The 18853-nt window shown below is 37.1% G+C and overlaps 1 protein-coding gene across 5 annotated transcripts in view; it reads left to right on the forward strand.

Moving 5' to 3' along the window:
- The first annotated feature begins 1973 nt into the window (after window positions 1–1973).
- Window positions 1974–18853, forward strand: part of LOC123867607 (V-type proton ATPase 116 kDa subunit a1-like) — a 36654-nt gene continuing 19774 nt past the window's right edge. The window contains exons 1-2 of one of the 5 annotated variants that reach the window (XM_045909711.1): window positions 1974–1978; window positions 15091–15218. In XM_045909711.1, the coding sequence (XP_045765667.1) occupies window positions 15111–15218 (108 nt within the window). In that variant the 5' untranslated portion in view covers window positions 1974–1978; window positions 15091–15110. Of the gene's footprint in view, window positions 1979–2579; window positions 2750–4781; window positions 4942–15058; window positions 15219–18853 lie in introns of those variants that run through there. The other 4 variants (XM_045909710.1, XM_045909707.1, XM_045909708.1 and 1 more) reach the window with 4 other exon arrangements.

The raw sequence follows: 18853 nt of genomic DNA on the forward strand, positions 1-18853 counted from the left end.
GTAGGTTTGTACATCAGCAGAGCAGGCGCCTTTGTATTCGCATTTGGGTCTCAGTTAGTCGTAGGGCTGCCAGTTGCCATGAAAGTGAAAATAAAATGCTATCAAAATAAAATAATAACTACTGCTTCGCCCAGAACTTAGAACTCGCATCCTTGTGTTCAATTCGGGCTCATTGAATTTATTATGTAACCTAATATAATAAGTCCTCAAAGATTCGGACCACCTTATTTTGTACATTGTTAAGGGTTCGCCATAATATTACACAAGTTAATTGCAAATTGTCGGTAAGCGTAAACTTAATCTTAATATAGTGGGAAAGTTTTTGCAGGGAAAAATCAGTGCTTCTTGACTTGTCAAAGCTAGCTTCTGCAAATTTCATTGCTAGTGGAAACTGCGCCTAGATACTAATTATAAGAGAGGTGACTGTCTGACTGATCGCGCAACGCGCAGCTTGAACTACTGGACTAATTAGGTTGAAATTTGACAGCCAGGTACCTAATCTAAACATCCGCTGAAGAAGGATTTTTTGAAAATTCAACGTCTAATGGGGTAAAATAGGGGTTTGAATTTTTAGTAATCCACGCGGACGCAGTCGCGGACATAATTATAAATAATAATAATAAGTTTTTTATTTCAGACATATTACAATACACTATTTTACTTAAGCCTATATTAGTACCTAAACCTAGCTCAAAGTGTTATAGGTTATAGTAACTATCATAACTTAAAAACTATGTTAGTACTTACTTCTAACTTACAAGTGTAAATTAAAAATTATTTATAACACCCCCGACATGTGAAGGTTACAGTAACTAGAAAAGAGCTGATATACTTATATAACTTTCAAACGGCTCAACCGATTTTCTTGGATTATAGCTAAGAACATTCTCGATCAAGCCACCTTTCAAATAAAAAAAAACTAAATTAAAATCGGTTCATTACGGGAGCTACGATGCCACAGACAGATACACAGATATACAGATACATAAATAAATAAAACAAACAAATAAATATACTCCTTATGAATTGGTATTTGGCCATGCATTGCCTAACAATTTGACATCAAAAGTCAAACTTATAACAATAACACCCCTCTTTTTGGGTCAGGGGCTAAAAACTACTTACTTTGTAGGCACCCTAGTGCCGACATGTGCAGCATTCCAGGTCCTCCAGAGTGGGCCGTGGAGCTACAAGCCAGTTTACAAATAAGCAGAAGATATAATATGTATGTTCTACGACTAAGACGTCTGCCAGATTTAAGTTTCCCACTCTGTAGATGTACCTAGCCCTGGATGAAAGTGGGGCACAAGAGACATACATCCTCATTTGCTATTGCGTGCGGCGGAACTGGCATTATTCCTCGCCGCTTGTGTTCGCCGACCAGCGATCATTGACCGATGACTTGCATACTGCATTCTCCTATTTATAATATACATACTTACATTCATAAGAATCCTCTCTCACAAGAGAGTGGATTCTTATTGTGCATAATGACCGCAACGCACTTTTACATACAATGGGCTTGACAGAGTGGTCGTAGCTGACAGACGGACGTGACGCACTTGAAGAGCAAAATATAAATACTTTATTTGTTATCAGAAAATCGCTGAACTATGTTTCTATCGCATTTGTAACCGGTATAACGGTTCGGGGTTCGATTACCGTATAGGTAATCGAAGTTACAGGTTACAAATCATTTTATTTTACGCAAAATGATAAAAAAAATGGGGAAAATGTCTAAAAGAAGTATGTAAATCAAAAAACCTAAACCTTAATTCGCATGAGCGTTAAAAAAGCGTCGGCGTTAAAACCCGGCGTTGCGCTGATAATACAAAGTGCGCGATAAAAAAGCGTTAACGTGTGAACAGATACTTGGGAATGCATTTGTTCTGTTTGAACGTCCGTTAAAAAAGCTCTCGTGCGTTAAGCCCTTAAGGTTGAGAATATTGCTTGGGTTTTAAGCGTCAACCCAAGAGTCGTCCTGAACGGTCTCCACGGAGAGGGCAACTTTTGTCCTGGCGACTAACTCTACGCGTTGCGGTTGATGGATATGGAAACCAGCAGCTTGTGACAACTGCTAGCCAGTTGCTAATCGCAGAAATGTGGACTCAATTTTGCCATTGAAAATTTACAGCAAGCGAAAGCAGTTTTTTTAAATCTTTATTTTTAGCCGGGGTGTTTTCGGTTATCACTTCGCGATAACCGAAAACAGTAGCGATCTCCAAAACTCGCGAGTTCTAAAGTTGCTACGTCTGCGCGGTTTCACAAAATAATATGAAAATCGTAAAAATAGGTATTTGCGAGTTGCCGGTTCCCGCAATAGTAGCTTAAAGTTACTACGAGTACGCAGCGCCTATAGTTCGAAATGACCTTAAAAACTTTGAGTACATAGGTACCTCATGGCTCATACGTAATACGTCAATATACTTAAATTCTAAAAACAATTAACACCATTTCCAAGCTCACCCACTTAACACCCATATTTCAAATAACACACCACTCAATAATCTTATCTGATTATCTTAATTTCAAGATGCATTATAATATTATGCGCATTATAACAATAATATCAGTCTTGCAACTTATCTTAACGATGGATCAATAATCAATTTGTTAAGAAAATTATTGTTAAGTACCTATTTGCTGTTCATTGTTCTTTTTGGGTCCTTTTATTGGAATAATGAAAGCGCCAAGTGATCATCATCAGAATATGGTGGTTAAACCGAAAATTTACGTGAGAGGTATGATTAACTTGTAACCATTTTCATTTTTAAATCTGTTTATTCGTTAGTGCGAAAAACTGTGTGTTCGAAAGCAGCCTAAATTATACATACCTAAGTATTTAGTATATTTAGTATATATATATTTTGATAAAATTTTATCCCCAACTTCCTTACAGTATCTACTACTACCTTTCGTAACTGGTGGATCTAAATAAAATACATGAAGCCAAAAGCTAGAAAATCCAGAAATGTAAGAAAGAATTAAATCGCTGTCTCGGCGTACCGAAAAAGCGATGGCAATAAAGCTATGTAAATTACCATAGGATCAAAAGATCCGTTATACATTAATAAATAAAAGAAAAAGACAGATAGACAGACGGACGGACGGACAGACAGCAGAGTGGCATACCAATCCAAAAAGGGTTTTTATTTATTTTATTCATGTATAAAATTCTCTGCCAGCGTGGTGGCAAACTACGACCAAACCCTTCTCATTCTGCTCGCAGCAAAAGACTCGTGCTTAGTAATGAGACGATGCGGCGATGGTAATGGCGTTTTAAGGAGGGTTAAGGATTTTTTAGGGTTCAAATGGAAAAATGGAACCCTTATAGAATCGCTTTGTTGTCTGTCTGTCAGTCTGTCCGTCTGTCGTGTCTGTCAAGAAAACCTATAGGGTACTTCCCGTTGACCTAGAATCATGAAATTTGGCAGGTAGGCACTCTTATAGCACAAGTAAGAAAAAAACCGGAAAACCGTTATGTGGTCACGTTACGTCACATAAAATAAAAATTAAATGTTTCAATTTTCAAAGTAAGATAACTATACCAGGTGGAGTATCATATGAAAGGGCTTTACCTGTGTATTCTAAAACAGGTTTTTATTTATTTTTATGCACAATAGTTTTTGATTTCTCGTGCAAAATGTCGGAAAAATACCCGAGTACGGAACCCTCGGTGCGCGAGTCTGACTCGCACTTGACCGTTTTTTTTTTAATATTTTCTTCGGAATAGTATTAGAAATCACATCATACATTGCCAGAAACTCAGTATCGTGGTAACCTCCTGCCAGACACCCTTTCTTGGATGTCTGGCTACTATTACATGGAAGGACTACATGGATCCTTCTGGGATCTTTGCAAAAAAATACAATAGACAAAAGTGACCTCATAGTGATGCTGCTTCATCAGGCCTCTGGCGGATTTGGTCCGTTGAGTTAGTCAGTCAGCTTTTCCTTTTATAATATGATTCTAGCTATAGACAATAGAGTAACGTAACTACCTACCAACTAATTGGTAGATAGATGCTTTATTAATTAGATTGGGATTACTTGTACCTAGTGCTTGCTAGGTGTTGAAATGTAACAGATGTTTTCATTTACTGATGTAAGTATATAATTGTACAACGATAATTCTAACCACTACTGTATGTAGATTTGCTGAGTAAATACCAATTAGATTTAATGACCGCATATTTCACGGCCATTAGCTAGATGCAAATATTTAAAACAAAGCTTAAAATACATAACAACATTATAATCTATTCTAATAATATATTATTCCCTCATTAAATATTACTACAATCTATACTTATATAAACAGAGGTGTCCTGGCTAACTGACTGATTGACCAAATAGGGGTTGAAAGTTTGTATGAAAGTCCGTCATTTTTCAAATTAGATGGGTAAGTACCTATCTACTTCTGTAATATCCATTTAATTCGTAGTTATTTGGGTTTCGATTACAAATGAAGTGTCACAGGATTTATTGCACTTCCACCCTCTCAACGATTTCAAATTTCCACTCGAGGAAAGCAAGCAAGAAAGTTTCTATATTTGGACTTCAGATGTTTAGAGTATTATGAAACTAAGGCATGAAGGAGTACCTTCATGTCATAGTTCTTTATTACCTACTCCTTCAGACCATGCGATTTCTTGTTTTACTACGGAATCCTTAAAATATTGAAAGAAAAGAAAAATATTAAAAATGGAAATTGATTCCAAAGTTCTGGCAACACAGTCACAATTCATTAGAAGTTAGAACTATTACTAGTCGTCCAAGAGTATAATAATACTAGTCGCCGAGGAAGGAATGAGCGCGTAGGACGCCCGTCGGGACCCCGCGTAATGTGCCAGTTATGTGCCGTGACATAAAAACAAACCACTCTCTTATTTACGTGGACACAGTGTTTTTGTTCAGAACCCAGTTTTTCACACAAAAAATCGTAAGTAATTTCCTAGTTATTTAATTAAAGAAATAAATGCATTGATACAAAAAAGTAAGACAACCACTTCATTATTAATTTAAGTCTATTAAGTGCCCTTCTTTTCTTCTACGTCCTAATGGGCAAAATTAATAAATAAATAAAATTATATTATGTATCTATCTAATATCTATCATGATCGGACGAATCTGGCACTAATTTTATTTTATTCAATGCTCTTTTTAGTTTTAAAAATATGAAAAGCATACTAGACTAGGTACCTACTAACCTACTAAGTAACCAGGTCATAAACCACACCATAAAAAGATAAAATAAGAAATGTGATAATTTTACATTGCAACTGAAGTGAAATTATTTTACGATTCTTTAATTTTGGCTCTGTAGTGTACTGATTGCTAAGACTGCCTTTTTTTGTGTTTTCGGCATCATAGCTCCCAAACGAATTTACCGATTTTTAAAGTATCTAGTCAACAAAGTTTACCAGTAAAATATTTAAACTCATTTGAATTAAATAATAATGTAAATTTGAATTAATGGATTACTGTAATGTAGGGCCTAAAATGCGGCATGACAAGAACTATTTAGATTAATTGGAATTCATTAATTAAGTATGTATTTAACTATCTACTATATTACAATTAGTTTTCACATGAAACTACATATCTTGGGGTAGGTATAATATCAAGGATGAGCGGCTTAAAATGGCTCAATCGATTTGGGTAGATACCTACCTACCTACCACGTAAAAATTAACTGTCAAAACGTGCTGTACCTATATGGATTCTTTCCTGGTTGCTTTTCCTAATATATAAATCATTCTTACTTTCATATGAAAGGGCTTTATCTGTACTTACATTATGCACAGTAGTTTTTGAATTATCGTGCAAAATGCTGAAAAAATATCTACGACTGTACGCACGGAACCCTCGGCGCTCGAGTCTGTTCTCGCACTTAGCTGATTTTTTCTGCAAGATCTCAAGCAGATGCTTAGTAACCTAAGTGTTTCTTCTAGATGAGATGAGAAAACAAAATTATGTTCAACACATCCCGATACCCATGACCGTTGAAAATATTAAGGTCGAAATTGTTTCACTGTACCTACAACTACGATCATTATATAACTGGGTAGAAACCATGTCGATGAAGAGGTCAAAGTTTGACTCAATTCTCCAAACACTAAGCAAGCGTTTGGAAAATTAATTCAAGTCTTGTCTTCATCAATACCTTAAGGCCTGAAAATAAAATCTTCAGTCAGTGTATCCTTCCCATTTTCAATTATTATGACGCGAAACGTGGACACCGGCAAAGGGCTTTATTTAATCCGCTCAGCGAGCTTTGGACAAGAACGCTGAGAATTTGATGAAAATATGGTAGCACTCTTTAGGAAAGTGTTCAGTAGTGACGATCGCAGGCTGAAATGATGATGATGACTGAATAATTATTATAATTATTGATGATTTATTGATTGATTAGAGGTTAAAACAATCCTGTCTTTTATTCGTTAAACTGCAGTAATTATCTTAAGATAATTACTGCAGTTTCGTATAGAATTCGTATAGTTTAGTATAGAATTCCTAAAATTACATTATACCTACTTAACTTTAATTTCGAATAATAATTATTATTAGTTCACAATAATTAGGACGCGGTCAACAATCGAATAGTAATAGGCTGATACAATATTATCTTCTTATATTATAAATACTAATTACTGTCTATCTGTCTATCCGTTCGTCACCTACACGTTTGCGCATCGTTCAACCAATCAAAACAAATCCAACCATCATCGGGCAAACTTTGTACAGTTGTTTTCGGTGCTTGCTTGAAGGTTTCTGACATCGTAAGTTGACACGCATGCCGGATATTTTAATACTTGCATTTGTTGCAAAGCTGCATTGCCTACACCTACACTTACTCATGATTGCGTGTCGGTCAATAGAAATAAATTTGCAATTATTGCATGGTTTTCATTAAATAATCATAAAGATTTAGTTTATGGCAATGAGAATAATGTACGCCAAAGTTTAACTAAATTGTTTGGTAGCGTAATGTAAAATTATATTCTTACTAATGTATCTAACTGTGGAGTTGACAGTGGCTTTGTTACTTATTAGGGTTCCGTACCTCAAAAGGAAAAATGGAATCCTTATAGAATCACTTTGTTGTCTGTCTGTCTGTCGGTCTGTCTGTCTGTCTCTCTGTCTGTCCGTCCGTCCGTCTGTCCGTCCGTCCGTCCGTCTGTCAAGAAAGCCTGTAGGGTACTTCCCGTTGACCTAGAATGCCAGGTAGGTAAATCCTATGGCACAAGTAAAGGAATACATCCGAAAATCGTGAATTTGTGGTTACATCATTTGAAAAAAATTAAAATGTGTTTTAATTTTCAAAGATAATTACTGTACTAAGTGGGGTGTCATATGAAAGGGCTTTACCTGTAGGTACTTTCCAAACAGATTTTTGTTTATTTTTTATGCATAATAGTGTTTGATTTATCGTGCAAAATGTCGGGAAAAATTAACCGAGTACGGAACCCTCGGTGCACGAGTCTGACTCGCACTTGGCCGGTTTTTACTAGGTATTTAGTTTAAATAATCTGTGGGTTTCCAAATGAAATAAAAAATACAATGATAGACAACCCTAACTTGGTAGAATATTGACTGCTAACTACCTACTCCAAAAAAATAGGACGCGTACGGCAAATACTGCCAGATAGACTATCCCCTTTAGCTTTAAGTGTGCACTAAACAATGGTATGGATGAACATTAGTGTCGTTTTCCGGGTCATTACTCATTAAAGATTACGTCAGGGATGGCAAACTATGGGCTCGCGAAAAAAAAATTGGGGCACGGCAAGTATTGAGAAAGTGGCATTTAAAAGCATTTTTAAATAACCAAATAAATCTGCCATTAGTAAAAATAAGTATAATCTTTGTTTGCAAAACTAATATTCATAACCACTATCTCCCAAAAAAGTATGTATAATATAAACTGTGTCATGGAGTTAATGCCTTCCTTGGTACATTGGTTATTTGCAATCACTTATCACTTATCTTACTAATAAATAAAATTGAAGTGTCTGTCTGTATAATTTAATAAACTTAAACAATACTCTCTGTTCCTGTACTCTACAGGAACAGAGAAATAAAAATAAATAAATGAATTTGAGTGTTTGTATGATGTGTGTGTGTGTGTGTGTCTGTGTGTGGGTGTGTGTGTGTATGTGCGTGCGTGCGTGCGTGCGTGCGTGAGTGCGGGCGTGTGTGCGTGTGTATAACTGTAATTTTTTGCCAGGAAATTATTTTTTCGAAGTATACCTACCTACCTAGATAATAATATTCTCTGTTCGAGCCAAGGTATTCTATGGTGTTGTTCTATTGTTTGGCTTGTTAACATTTTTGTAGGGATGTTGAAACTCTTTATTCCCTAATCAGTAAGCTAAGCTTGATTGTTATTTGTTAGTACAGTCTTCGTAAGTTATAACTAGTAAACTTTTTTTGCTTTTTTTATTAAAAAAAATTCGCTTTCGATTCGCCATCCCTTCTTCTAGGTCGGCTATCGACAAGTTAGTAGTTACCTACCTCGACCTTCAACTCATTTACGCTGGGCAACCTTTAGAGCCAATTATTATGAGCTTAAAAGTTAAACAATAGAAAATTAAGTAGGTACCTACCTATCTAATTAATCTTCCAAATAGGTATGTAATGAAAACAATACCCGGTTTCACAGCTAACTGCTAATCTACAAGAATGAGATTGACAAAAGTCCCGATAACATTCGCTCTGATAACGGGCGAGTATTTGGACTGCGGCCAGGTATAAAAATGGCGTCGTCTCAATGCAAGTCTGCCTGGGAATCGTAAGGTTGCCAGCACACGTCGCGCATCGCCCGGAGCTCAGTGATTGCGAGCAAGAGGTCTCGGCTTCGTTTCCTGGTCGAGGCTGCCTAGTTATCAAATTACCTGCTATACTAGAAAACTTAAGAAAACCGGTTAAGTGCGAGTGGGACACCCACACGAAGAGTTCCGTACAAGAAATAATACTTTGTAATTTTGTGATTTTGATTGTGACTAATTCATGGTTCTCTTTACTTGCACTAGTAAATAAGACAATGCTTACCTGCCAAATTTCGTAATTATTCTAGGTCAACGGGATGTATACCCTGTACGTTTTGATTCCCTTGACGGGTCTTGACCGACACGACAAACAGACAGACATACAAAGTGATCCTATAACAGTTCCTTTTTGTGAACTACTTCGTTACAAACTATTTTGTGAACAATGAATCAATCTTATTCGTTCATTTTATAAAACAACACATTTTAGGTTCAAAATCTATCTATTTTCTGATATGCAGCTCAATCCTATTTTAAGGAATCCCTAAAGTGCCTACGGGATTTCTAAATCCATACTACGGCCTATCTGTTGAACTGATTTTGATGTTTGGTAGATAGCTTGCATTCCGAAGACGGACACAGGCTTTTTATTCCGGGAATTTAAATACATAGAACTCGTGAGATTTTTAAAACCTATAACTCTATGAAGGACGAAATGCGCGCCTCATCTATTTGACACAGAAATAGCCTTCATCCCGGAAATAGGCATCTGTCATCTAGGCCTCTGTTTATTCCGGAAAATACAAAAGTGAAATCGGGGTGTTTATCTAGTTTTGGTAATATGAACTTATCCCTAAATTATTATATTTTATTTTGACCAATATTACTTAAATAAAACAAAGTGATCTCATAGACTTATATCTGGCGAAAAATACTCGAAAAAGCCAATTTATACAAGCAATTGTATAGAAAATTAAAATGTTATTTGCTCTAACATGATGATAACTAGATGGCTAGGTGCTCGAGTATTAATAAAAACGCGTTGTTCCATTGATAACAATTAGTTCAAAGGTCACCGCCCATTAACCTATACCGTCATGTCACTTGGGAGCCGGAGATAAGCAATTAAAAACTTGAAATAATTTAATACAAACGTCCACGATGACGGCATAGGCGCCGCGCCGGACTGTTTGGTTAACGAGTACATATACAAAGTTTGCGTTGGCTCTAGCTAAAACAACGTTCTTTTGACAAAATTTCGGCCATGGCATGGCAGCCAATATCAACGGAAACTGGCCAATTAAGTACGCAAGCGGCAGGAGCTAGGGAGGAGATATTAATATCTCTCATACTTTACCTAAAAAGTGGTTAATTGTAAAAGTAATTTTGAGTTACCGCCAAAAATGTAGGAATTTCCTAATTAATACACTAATCTAATTTTTAAGAAAAAATGCTATGTAGGACCAAGGTTTTTAGTTTGGTCCTACGTAGCAAGCTTTTTAAACATCAGTCTTTCTAAATTCTCATGTTTTTAGGGTTCCGTACTTCAAAAGGAAAAACAGAACCCTCATAGGATCACTTTGTTGTCTGTTTGTCTGTCAAGAAAACCTATATAGTACTTCCCGTTGACCTAGAATTATGAAATTTGAAGGCTAGGTAGGTCTTATAGCACAAGTAAAAAAAAAATCCGAAAACCGTGATTTGTGAATCACAAAAAAAAAATTAAAACGTGTTCATGAACAAATAATAATTAGTATTTTCAATTTTCAAAGTAAGATTACTATATCAAGTGGGGTATTATATGTAATGACTTTACCTGTAGGTACATTCTAAAAAAGATTTTCATTTATTTTTATGCATAATAGTTTTGATTTATCGTGCAAAATGTCGGAAAAAATACCCGAGTACGGAACCTTCGGTGCGCGAGTCTGACTAGCACTTGGCCGGTTTCTTTTTTGGGATAGCTCTTAAAATATTTTTTGCAGCTGACCGCCTTTTAAAAGTACCTATAAGACGACTCACTCACTCTCTATTCCCTCACTTTTATTATTATTTTTGGCCCGTCTTGGGTTTCGTGAGAACTCTTGAATCATGATCCGCAGGAGATTAATTAGCCAATAGTCAGATAAAAGTATAATGAGTACATTAGCTAATAGGCAACACGAGATTCTTTTAAATATGAGCCAATAATTTTGTTTAAGTATTGTACAATTCGCTAAATGTACTTAGCAGCTGCCTAAAGTTCACCATCGCTTCGACCTTGACCCGCGACCCCAGCTGTCAACTGCCGATTTATACGAAATGTTAATCACTGCAAATACCATTAACGTCTGTTGGAAGCTATTTCCGAAATGCCTACTTGCATGAAACTGCAAAGCAATATAAGGTCATCTTCTAACTTATGAAAATTCTTGTTCTGACCAACTGACTGTCTGACCTGACAACGCACAACCTTAATAACCACTGGAAGAATGTTGAACTTTTGTCAGTAGGTTCCTTTTATAACTTAATAAATATTTTTTTTTGGAAATTTCACATCTAAGTGTGCTAAAATATGAGATGAAAGTCCGCCATTATTCAAGTTATTAAATCTGTGAAATAATGAAAACTATGAAAATTTGTATTAGAGTTTTTAATTAAAACTGAAGAAATACATATTTCAGGATTTTTAAAAATTCCATCTTCAAGGAGGTTAAATAGGGTATGAAAGTTCGTATAAACCAAACTTCGTTTGTACGGGGTGCGCTCAAAGATCACTTCTTTTAATCAGATGTTCAGCTGCTGTAAAGAAACGATCGCTTTAGTGACTAGCCACTGGGCGTTCAGCCTAAACAACAACTAGGTTGTTTTGGCGCAAAGTCGCGTCTGCGTGCCTGGCATTCCGCGCCGCATCTCGCGTGCCGATTGCCGGTACCATCCGTTTTTGTTCGGATGACACTAAATTAAAAGCTATATAGTGCAGACCACTTTTACCATTCGGCACTTCCAAATTTATTTTGCAATGCAGCAAGAACATATTTTACAAATTTTTATTCTTTGCATCGTTTTGCAAAGTTTAAAAATTGAAACCCAAAAAGTACTGCACCATGCTAAATAACCACAATAGTTAAATTTGGAAATATCTAAACTCACAAACATTCTACATTCGTCTCTAAACATAATAGAATATTATGTATATTTTTACACGACCGAAACATTATATTTAGCTAAATACTGGTTACCACCGGTAAAAAAATAAGCGTTTAAGATCTTCTTAGCAGCGATATACATATTATTCCATGCTTGTGACTCTTAGCAAGTAATAAATAATGCCTTCAAACAACGCGGGGTAAAAGTAGGCCAGTGGGTTTCAGCAAGGAGATCGAACGGGGTAAAATGTACGCAATAATATTTTTTTATTATGCTGAACTACCCAGGCAGGGCCTGACAGCTCTGTGCTTTGAATATTTAATTTATTCTGGCGACATTCTTCGGACTTTTTCTCATCAAAACTTCAGGCTAGAAATTACAAAGTGAAAAATAAATAAAAATTTGTTTTAGAATGTACAGCCCTTTCATATGATACCCCACTTGGTACAGTTATCGTAGTTTGAAAATTGAAACACATTTTAATATTTTTTAAATGATGTAACCACAAATTAGCGGGTTTCAGATTTATTCCTGTACTTGTGCTATAAGACCTACCTACCTGCCAAATTTAATGATTCTAGGTCAACGGGAAGTACCTGCCCTATAGGTTTTCTTAACAGACACGTGTCACGACTGACGAACGGAGGAAGAACAAACAGTTAGACAGACAGACAGACAGACAGCAAAGTGATCCTATAAGGGTTCCGTTTTTCCTTTTGAGGTACGGAACCCTAAAAATACAGAATAAATATGATATCGGCTTACTGAACACAGTGAAAGCTAAATCGCTTGGTGCTACAACTTTGCCGGTAACTAGCCATGACCATAGACTTCTATAGACCAGACCAGAATTAAACCAAGGACCTTCCAATATTAAGATGCTTTACGGTGCTTACCACTGCGTAATCGCCAGACAGGTCGTCAAACTCATAAGTACATAGTATTTTATAATGGAACTAGCTGATACCCGCGACTTCGTTCGCGTGGATGTAGGTTTTTAAAATTCCCGTGAGAACTCTTTGATTTTCCGGGATAAAAAGTAGCCTATATGCTAATCCAGGGTATAATCTATCTCCATTCTAAATTTCGGCCCAATCCGTTCAGTAGTTTTTGCGTGAAGGAGTAACAAACATACACACACACACACACACACACACACACATACAAACTTTCTCCTTTATAATATTAGTGTGATTCATAAGCTACAAGATGACTATAATAGATTTTCCCAACAGTAGGACAGTAATCCCGAGTCCCGATCCATATTATAAAAGCGAAAGTGTGTTTGGTACTTGTTATTTTAAATTACGTCGCAACAAAGCTACGGATTGACGTAATTTTTCGTATGGGTATAGTTGAGGACCTGGAGAGTGCAGAGTGACATAGGCTACTTTTTATCCCGGAAAGTCAAAGAGTTCTCATGGGATTTTTGAAAAACTAAATCCACGCGTACGAAGTTGCGGACATCAGCTAGTCACTACCTCACTACCCATTATAACAAATGCGAAAGTGTGTGTGTTTCTTGGTTTGTAGGTTTGTCCTTCAATCATGCTTTAGGTGTAGGATGCATGCGGTTAGGGTCGATTTATACTAGCAGCGAATCGAAGCGAATTTCTAAAATTTAACACGGCATATTGACTTCTTCACCACATATTAAGTATTAGTAAGCCACAATAGCTCAACGCGTATAGGAGCGGACTGAAATCCGAAAGGTTGGAGGTTCAAACCCCATCCGTTGCACTATTGTCGTACCTACTCCTAGGACAAGTTTAACGCTCAGTTGAAGGGAAAAAGGGAATGTTAGTCATGATTATAATTCTCAGTTGAAACTGGCGTTGAATATATGTGGAGCTAGAGATCAATATGCTGTGTTAAATTTTAGGCTTCAATTTTCTGCTAGTTATAAATCGACCCTTATAGTTAAAGACCTTATAGTGGAAAGTGACATAGGCGACTTTTTATCCAATCAAAAAAATCAAAGAGTTCCCACATTTTGAATTTGGATTTTTGAAAATCTTAACCCAGGCGAACAAAGTCGCGGATATCATCTAGCAGACTATAAATGTATAGAATCGCTAAAACGCAGTTGCACATACGAGATAAGATGCATTAGTTATAGGTCTCGAGCCGGTCAAAAGTGGTCGCGTCGTTGCTGACCCACTGCCAACTTTCGCAATTAATGATGCATTTGGGTTTCACGTTTATTAATGACAGGTTTACTGCTGTCACTGTCAGGTCTTTTCTAGGTCTTCTTTACAAGCTTGCTATTAACAGTAACAACAGTGTAATGAACTTTTTTAGACTTATTATATATATAGAAATTTTGATTATGAAGTTTGTGCATAGGTTTATGCGTGTACATCGACCAAATCAAGCATATTGAAATTGCTGTCCGCAACATATGCGGCTTATCCGAGTCGCAATGTGTTTGACACATTCATTTTCTGCCGATGAACCTTTCCCCCCAAACTGAAGACATCATCAAGACACATTTTCTAAATCTAGGGCTAAATTGTTATATTTATTTTTGAATCTTTGTTAAAGCTCTTATATCATAATGCTGTGTTATAAAGTATAAAATTCAAGCTCATAATGCTATATTATAAATTCATCATTATCATCATTCCAGTTTGTGGACGTCCACTGCTGAAGTCTTCCTCAAAGAATGCAACCACACCCGGTCCTCAGCCTTCTTCATTTTCCACCACCCTGTTTATATCGTCATTCCATCTTGCTGAAGAGTGCCCCACATTACACTTACTTGTACGCCGTCTCCATTCTGAACTTTAGGCCATCGCATCGTTCCTGTGATTATCATAGCCTAGCCCCTAGCTACTTTAATTTGCTGCTGGTTTTCCCCCTTATAATAAGAATCAACTTCAAATCCTTAAATAATTCTAGTAATGCTAATTGACATAGTCTGTTCATACTTCATAGTTCTTTTCACGGCTATGTCAGTCACCGTAGTTTTTATTTCATGAGAACTTGCTCTCCACAGCTCGCTGAGTGACTCATTATGGATAGAGCCTTTTTCAGCGTCAGCTCCATAATTGAGAACGTGAAGGAAACACTGAAAACTGAATTTCGGCTCAGGCATTGAGGTTGCCCATATTTTGCGAATTTTTCAAATGCTGCCACGGCCCACGACTACCCATGCTCAATTGAATCCATCTTTAAGGTGTTTGTTTTAGATCCAGGGCCGGTCGGCACGATGTTCCGCAGCGAGGAGATGGTGTTGTGTCAGCTGTTCGTGCAGCCCGAGGCCGCCTACGTCTCCATGTACGAGCTGGGCGAAGCTGGCATCGCGCAGTTCAGAGACGTGAGTTTGTTTACACAGCATGCAATTAATAAACGTAGACTAATCATACTTTGTGAATTGTGATGCCTAGTGGATGATGGACTAGTGGTTATATATATTCTAATAAGAGGTGCCCGTGCTCAATGGTGAGCTGGCGGTGGGTTGGTGATGATGATGAAACATATTTTAATGAAGAAATCTATTCAGGATGTTATTTTGTGAGTGATCAGTAAATCGAAAACTTAAGCTATTGGTAAGTACCTAGGACTAGTCACATAACAGGCGGTTAGAGTTATTTTGTGGAAACGAGCGCGTTGCGCGTCGCGTGATATGTTGCGTTGCGGTGTTAACTCATACGACCAAGTAGGTATGAGATCGTTGTTGTAGAAGCGTTTGCTTGTTAACTGACGTAGTAGGTACGCGGCGAAGCACGCGGTGTCGCACACGCGCAGTCGCATGAAAACACGCGGCGGCCACCGTGACAAAGCACGCGGCGCAATCGCCAACGAGACCACATATCGCCATATTATGATTGTATTTTCGCGTGTGACACCGCTACCACCGGTGTCGCTACGTTTCTCGCAATAACTCTTCATGACCGGAAAATCGCGTGACGCACCACGCGACGTAACGCACCACGCAACGCAACGCACCACGCGACGCAACGCACCACGCAACGCAACGCACCACGCGACACACCACGCGACGCAACGCACCACGTGACGCAACGCACCACGCGACGCAATGCACCACGCGACGCAACGCACCACGCGACGCAACGCACCACGCGACGCAACGCACCACGCGACGCAACGCACCACGCGATGCGCAACGCGCTGCGTCTCCATAATGCCTGCTTCTTGAATTATGTTTCTTGGGCAATTGGATGTAATATGCTGGTTTTGGTGTAGTATCGTATAACATTATAATATGAGACTTTAAGTCTAAGCGTAACTGAAAGCTTCTTATAATCTAAAACACAGAAACTGGTTCAGAATTCAGACAGACAACGAAAATAGACTACTCTTGTTTGGAATGCCAATTACGAATAGGTAGGTATTGAGAAACATTAGTGTTTTTCAAATTAGTTACGTAGCTATATCTAAATACCCACAATAGATTTATATTATTGGAATTCTACATTTACCATTCATCTCCGTTTACCATGATGTCAATTTAAAAGTTTAGGTACCATATTTTTATTTAGATCTAACCTAGGTAAGTACAATTTGATGCCGACCTAAATAGTTGGTCCGACCCAGACAGAAATCGAATCTAAGACCTCCGCATTCGAACATGCTGACCACTAGACCAATGTTACTATCTGACTGAATCGTAAATTTTATTGTATTACCCTCAAGTGATATTTTAGTCAAGAATAAACTTATCAAAGATCAGAAATAATAGAGATTATGCTTCACTCACTAAGAAATCGTAATAATGATAAGCTATTTTAACTTCTATTGATATTCAAAATAGCCCGTCCTATTCCGTATATCCGAAAGATGTTTCCTTATAATTTGGATCCTCTCCAAGTATATATTGTGGATCAATTTACCGTAGAGCAGATTAACCTGGCTTTGATTGTGCAAGCTTTAATAGTTTAGGCAACGAAAGCTGGGCAGATACAGTATCTTGCCCGGCTGAGTTTGTTGTGTGTGGACTTTTTCGGGAAGCGTTTGGAACCCTCGAACCTAGTTTTAGTTTTAAGTTTACGTAATTAATTATTTATCACCGTTATATCATTATCTTACAAATTCTACAATGATTATAGTCAAAAGTGTACAATGGTACCCAAGTCTTTGTTTTAATTTATAGACAAGCGCTAGGCTGCAATCAGACCTGCATTACTACAGCTGCATATACAGCTTAACCCAAATTTCGAGTACGAAGCCGAGAATCTATAAATGGGAAAGTTGTCTGTAAGAAACATTGATAAAGTACTTAATAGAAAGTAGACCGGACGGTAAACTGGTGTGAGCGATTTAGCGTAGAAATACCTAAATAGCTTATATTTTGGACACACATCTTGTATACAAGGTATACAAGATTGTTTGGAAAGGAAGCCATATCCAAAAAAATGGACTTTATCGAGTGATATTGACATCGTGAGTCTGCACCAAAGGTTTGACAGGTCGTCGTATACTTATGTGACGAATCTCATAACTTGTTTTGCTGAGTTTCCATTCACACTGCACATAATCGTGTAAATTCTTTGACAGATTTCAAGATTTGTATGTTCAATAAATGCAAACGAATTATAATTATGACAATGCAAACGCAATTCTACTCGTGTGGGTTCTGGAATTATCTTAAAAATAACATAACATTAGACTTAAATCTGTGAATAGTCGGCAAGTAATTTTAAGTGGGGTCCGAATACTTTTGAAATTTTTTATCGAGGTCCAGAAAAAAAAAATCATATTGATTATTTTTTCACTTTGCCACATTAAGGATAATCCATACTAATTTTATAAATGCGAAAGTGTGTCTATCTGTCTGTCTGTCTGCTACGTTTTCACGGCTCAACCGCTGCACCGATTTTGATGAAATTTGGTACAGAGTTAGCTTACATCCCGGGGACGGACATAGGCTACTTTTTGTCCCGGAAAATGAAAGAGGTTTTTAAAAACCCAAATCCACGCGGACGGAGTCGCGGGCATCATCTAGTAATAAAATAAAATAGTTGAAAACATTTTCATAAGAGTTTTCAACATGTCCTTATATGAATGTTTCGTTTGTCCAAACTCACGATTATTATGGAATGGAACAAAATAGATGATTTTTCACGATTTAAAGAGTTTTTCCCATAGTAAACGATATCACCTAAAGCCAGAGTCCATTTGGATTAGAACTCCGTTTCCGAATGACTTTATATAAGCTACTTTTTACTGCGATAAAATATCCTTGACTCACCGGAAAACCGAATTTCAATGTGGAGTAACTGGCCGACCGACGACGATAAGACAGTTTGTCCTATTTGTATCCGTCCTTCCACTTATCCAGTTTAAAAATAATTTATCTCTGTCACGGCAAGTTAGAGAAAATGTCCCTAGTCACTGGACACTGAAAGTCAAATGCAAAAATACTTCGTCAATTTTAAAACAATATACTTAGTGTAAGGTTATTTTTTTTTCCGGGATAGTAGCTTTTGCACGTCTCTGGGAGAAAAGCTATCTCTGTACCAAACGTCAAGATCAAATAAATGGATGGGCCGCATACTTTATAATATTAGTATGGATATTAAATTGATTTGAATTGTCAAAAATAATATAAAATTAATGAAGGTAGCTTAATATAATCGATATTCGGCTCATTCGATACCATACGATCTGTTGCTATGAGGCTACCTCGATTGAATTTGTATAAATATGGGTATTGAGAAGAAGGTGTTTTTATTGGAGTCTCCTTCCAAGCTTCGGAGCGATTATTGAATGTTTTCGGTGTTTAGATCGTGAAACTGGATAATTATTAGGTACATAGTTTTTTAGATTAAGACTAGGATAACCTCTACGCGTTGGATATGTGTCCTTTTCATAGGTTTTGGGAGGAGATTCCAATAACACGTGATGCCCACGTTTTAATCCGCGTGGATTTAGGTATTTGAAATCCATTGGTAACTCTGTTTTTCCAGAATAAAAAGCAGCTTTATGACC

This window comes from Maniola jurtina, chromosome 8 (assembly GCF_905333055.1).
Source record: "Maniola jurtina chromosome 8, ilManJurt1.1, whole genome shotgun sequence".
Lineage (NCBI taxonomy): Eukaryota > Metazoa > Arthropoda > Insecta > Lepidoptera > Nymphalidae > Maniola > Maniola jurtina.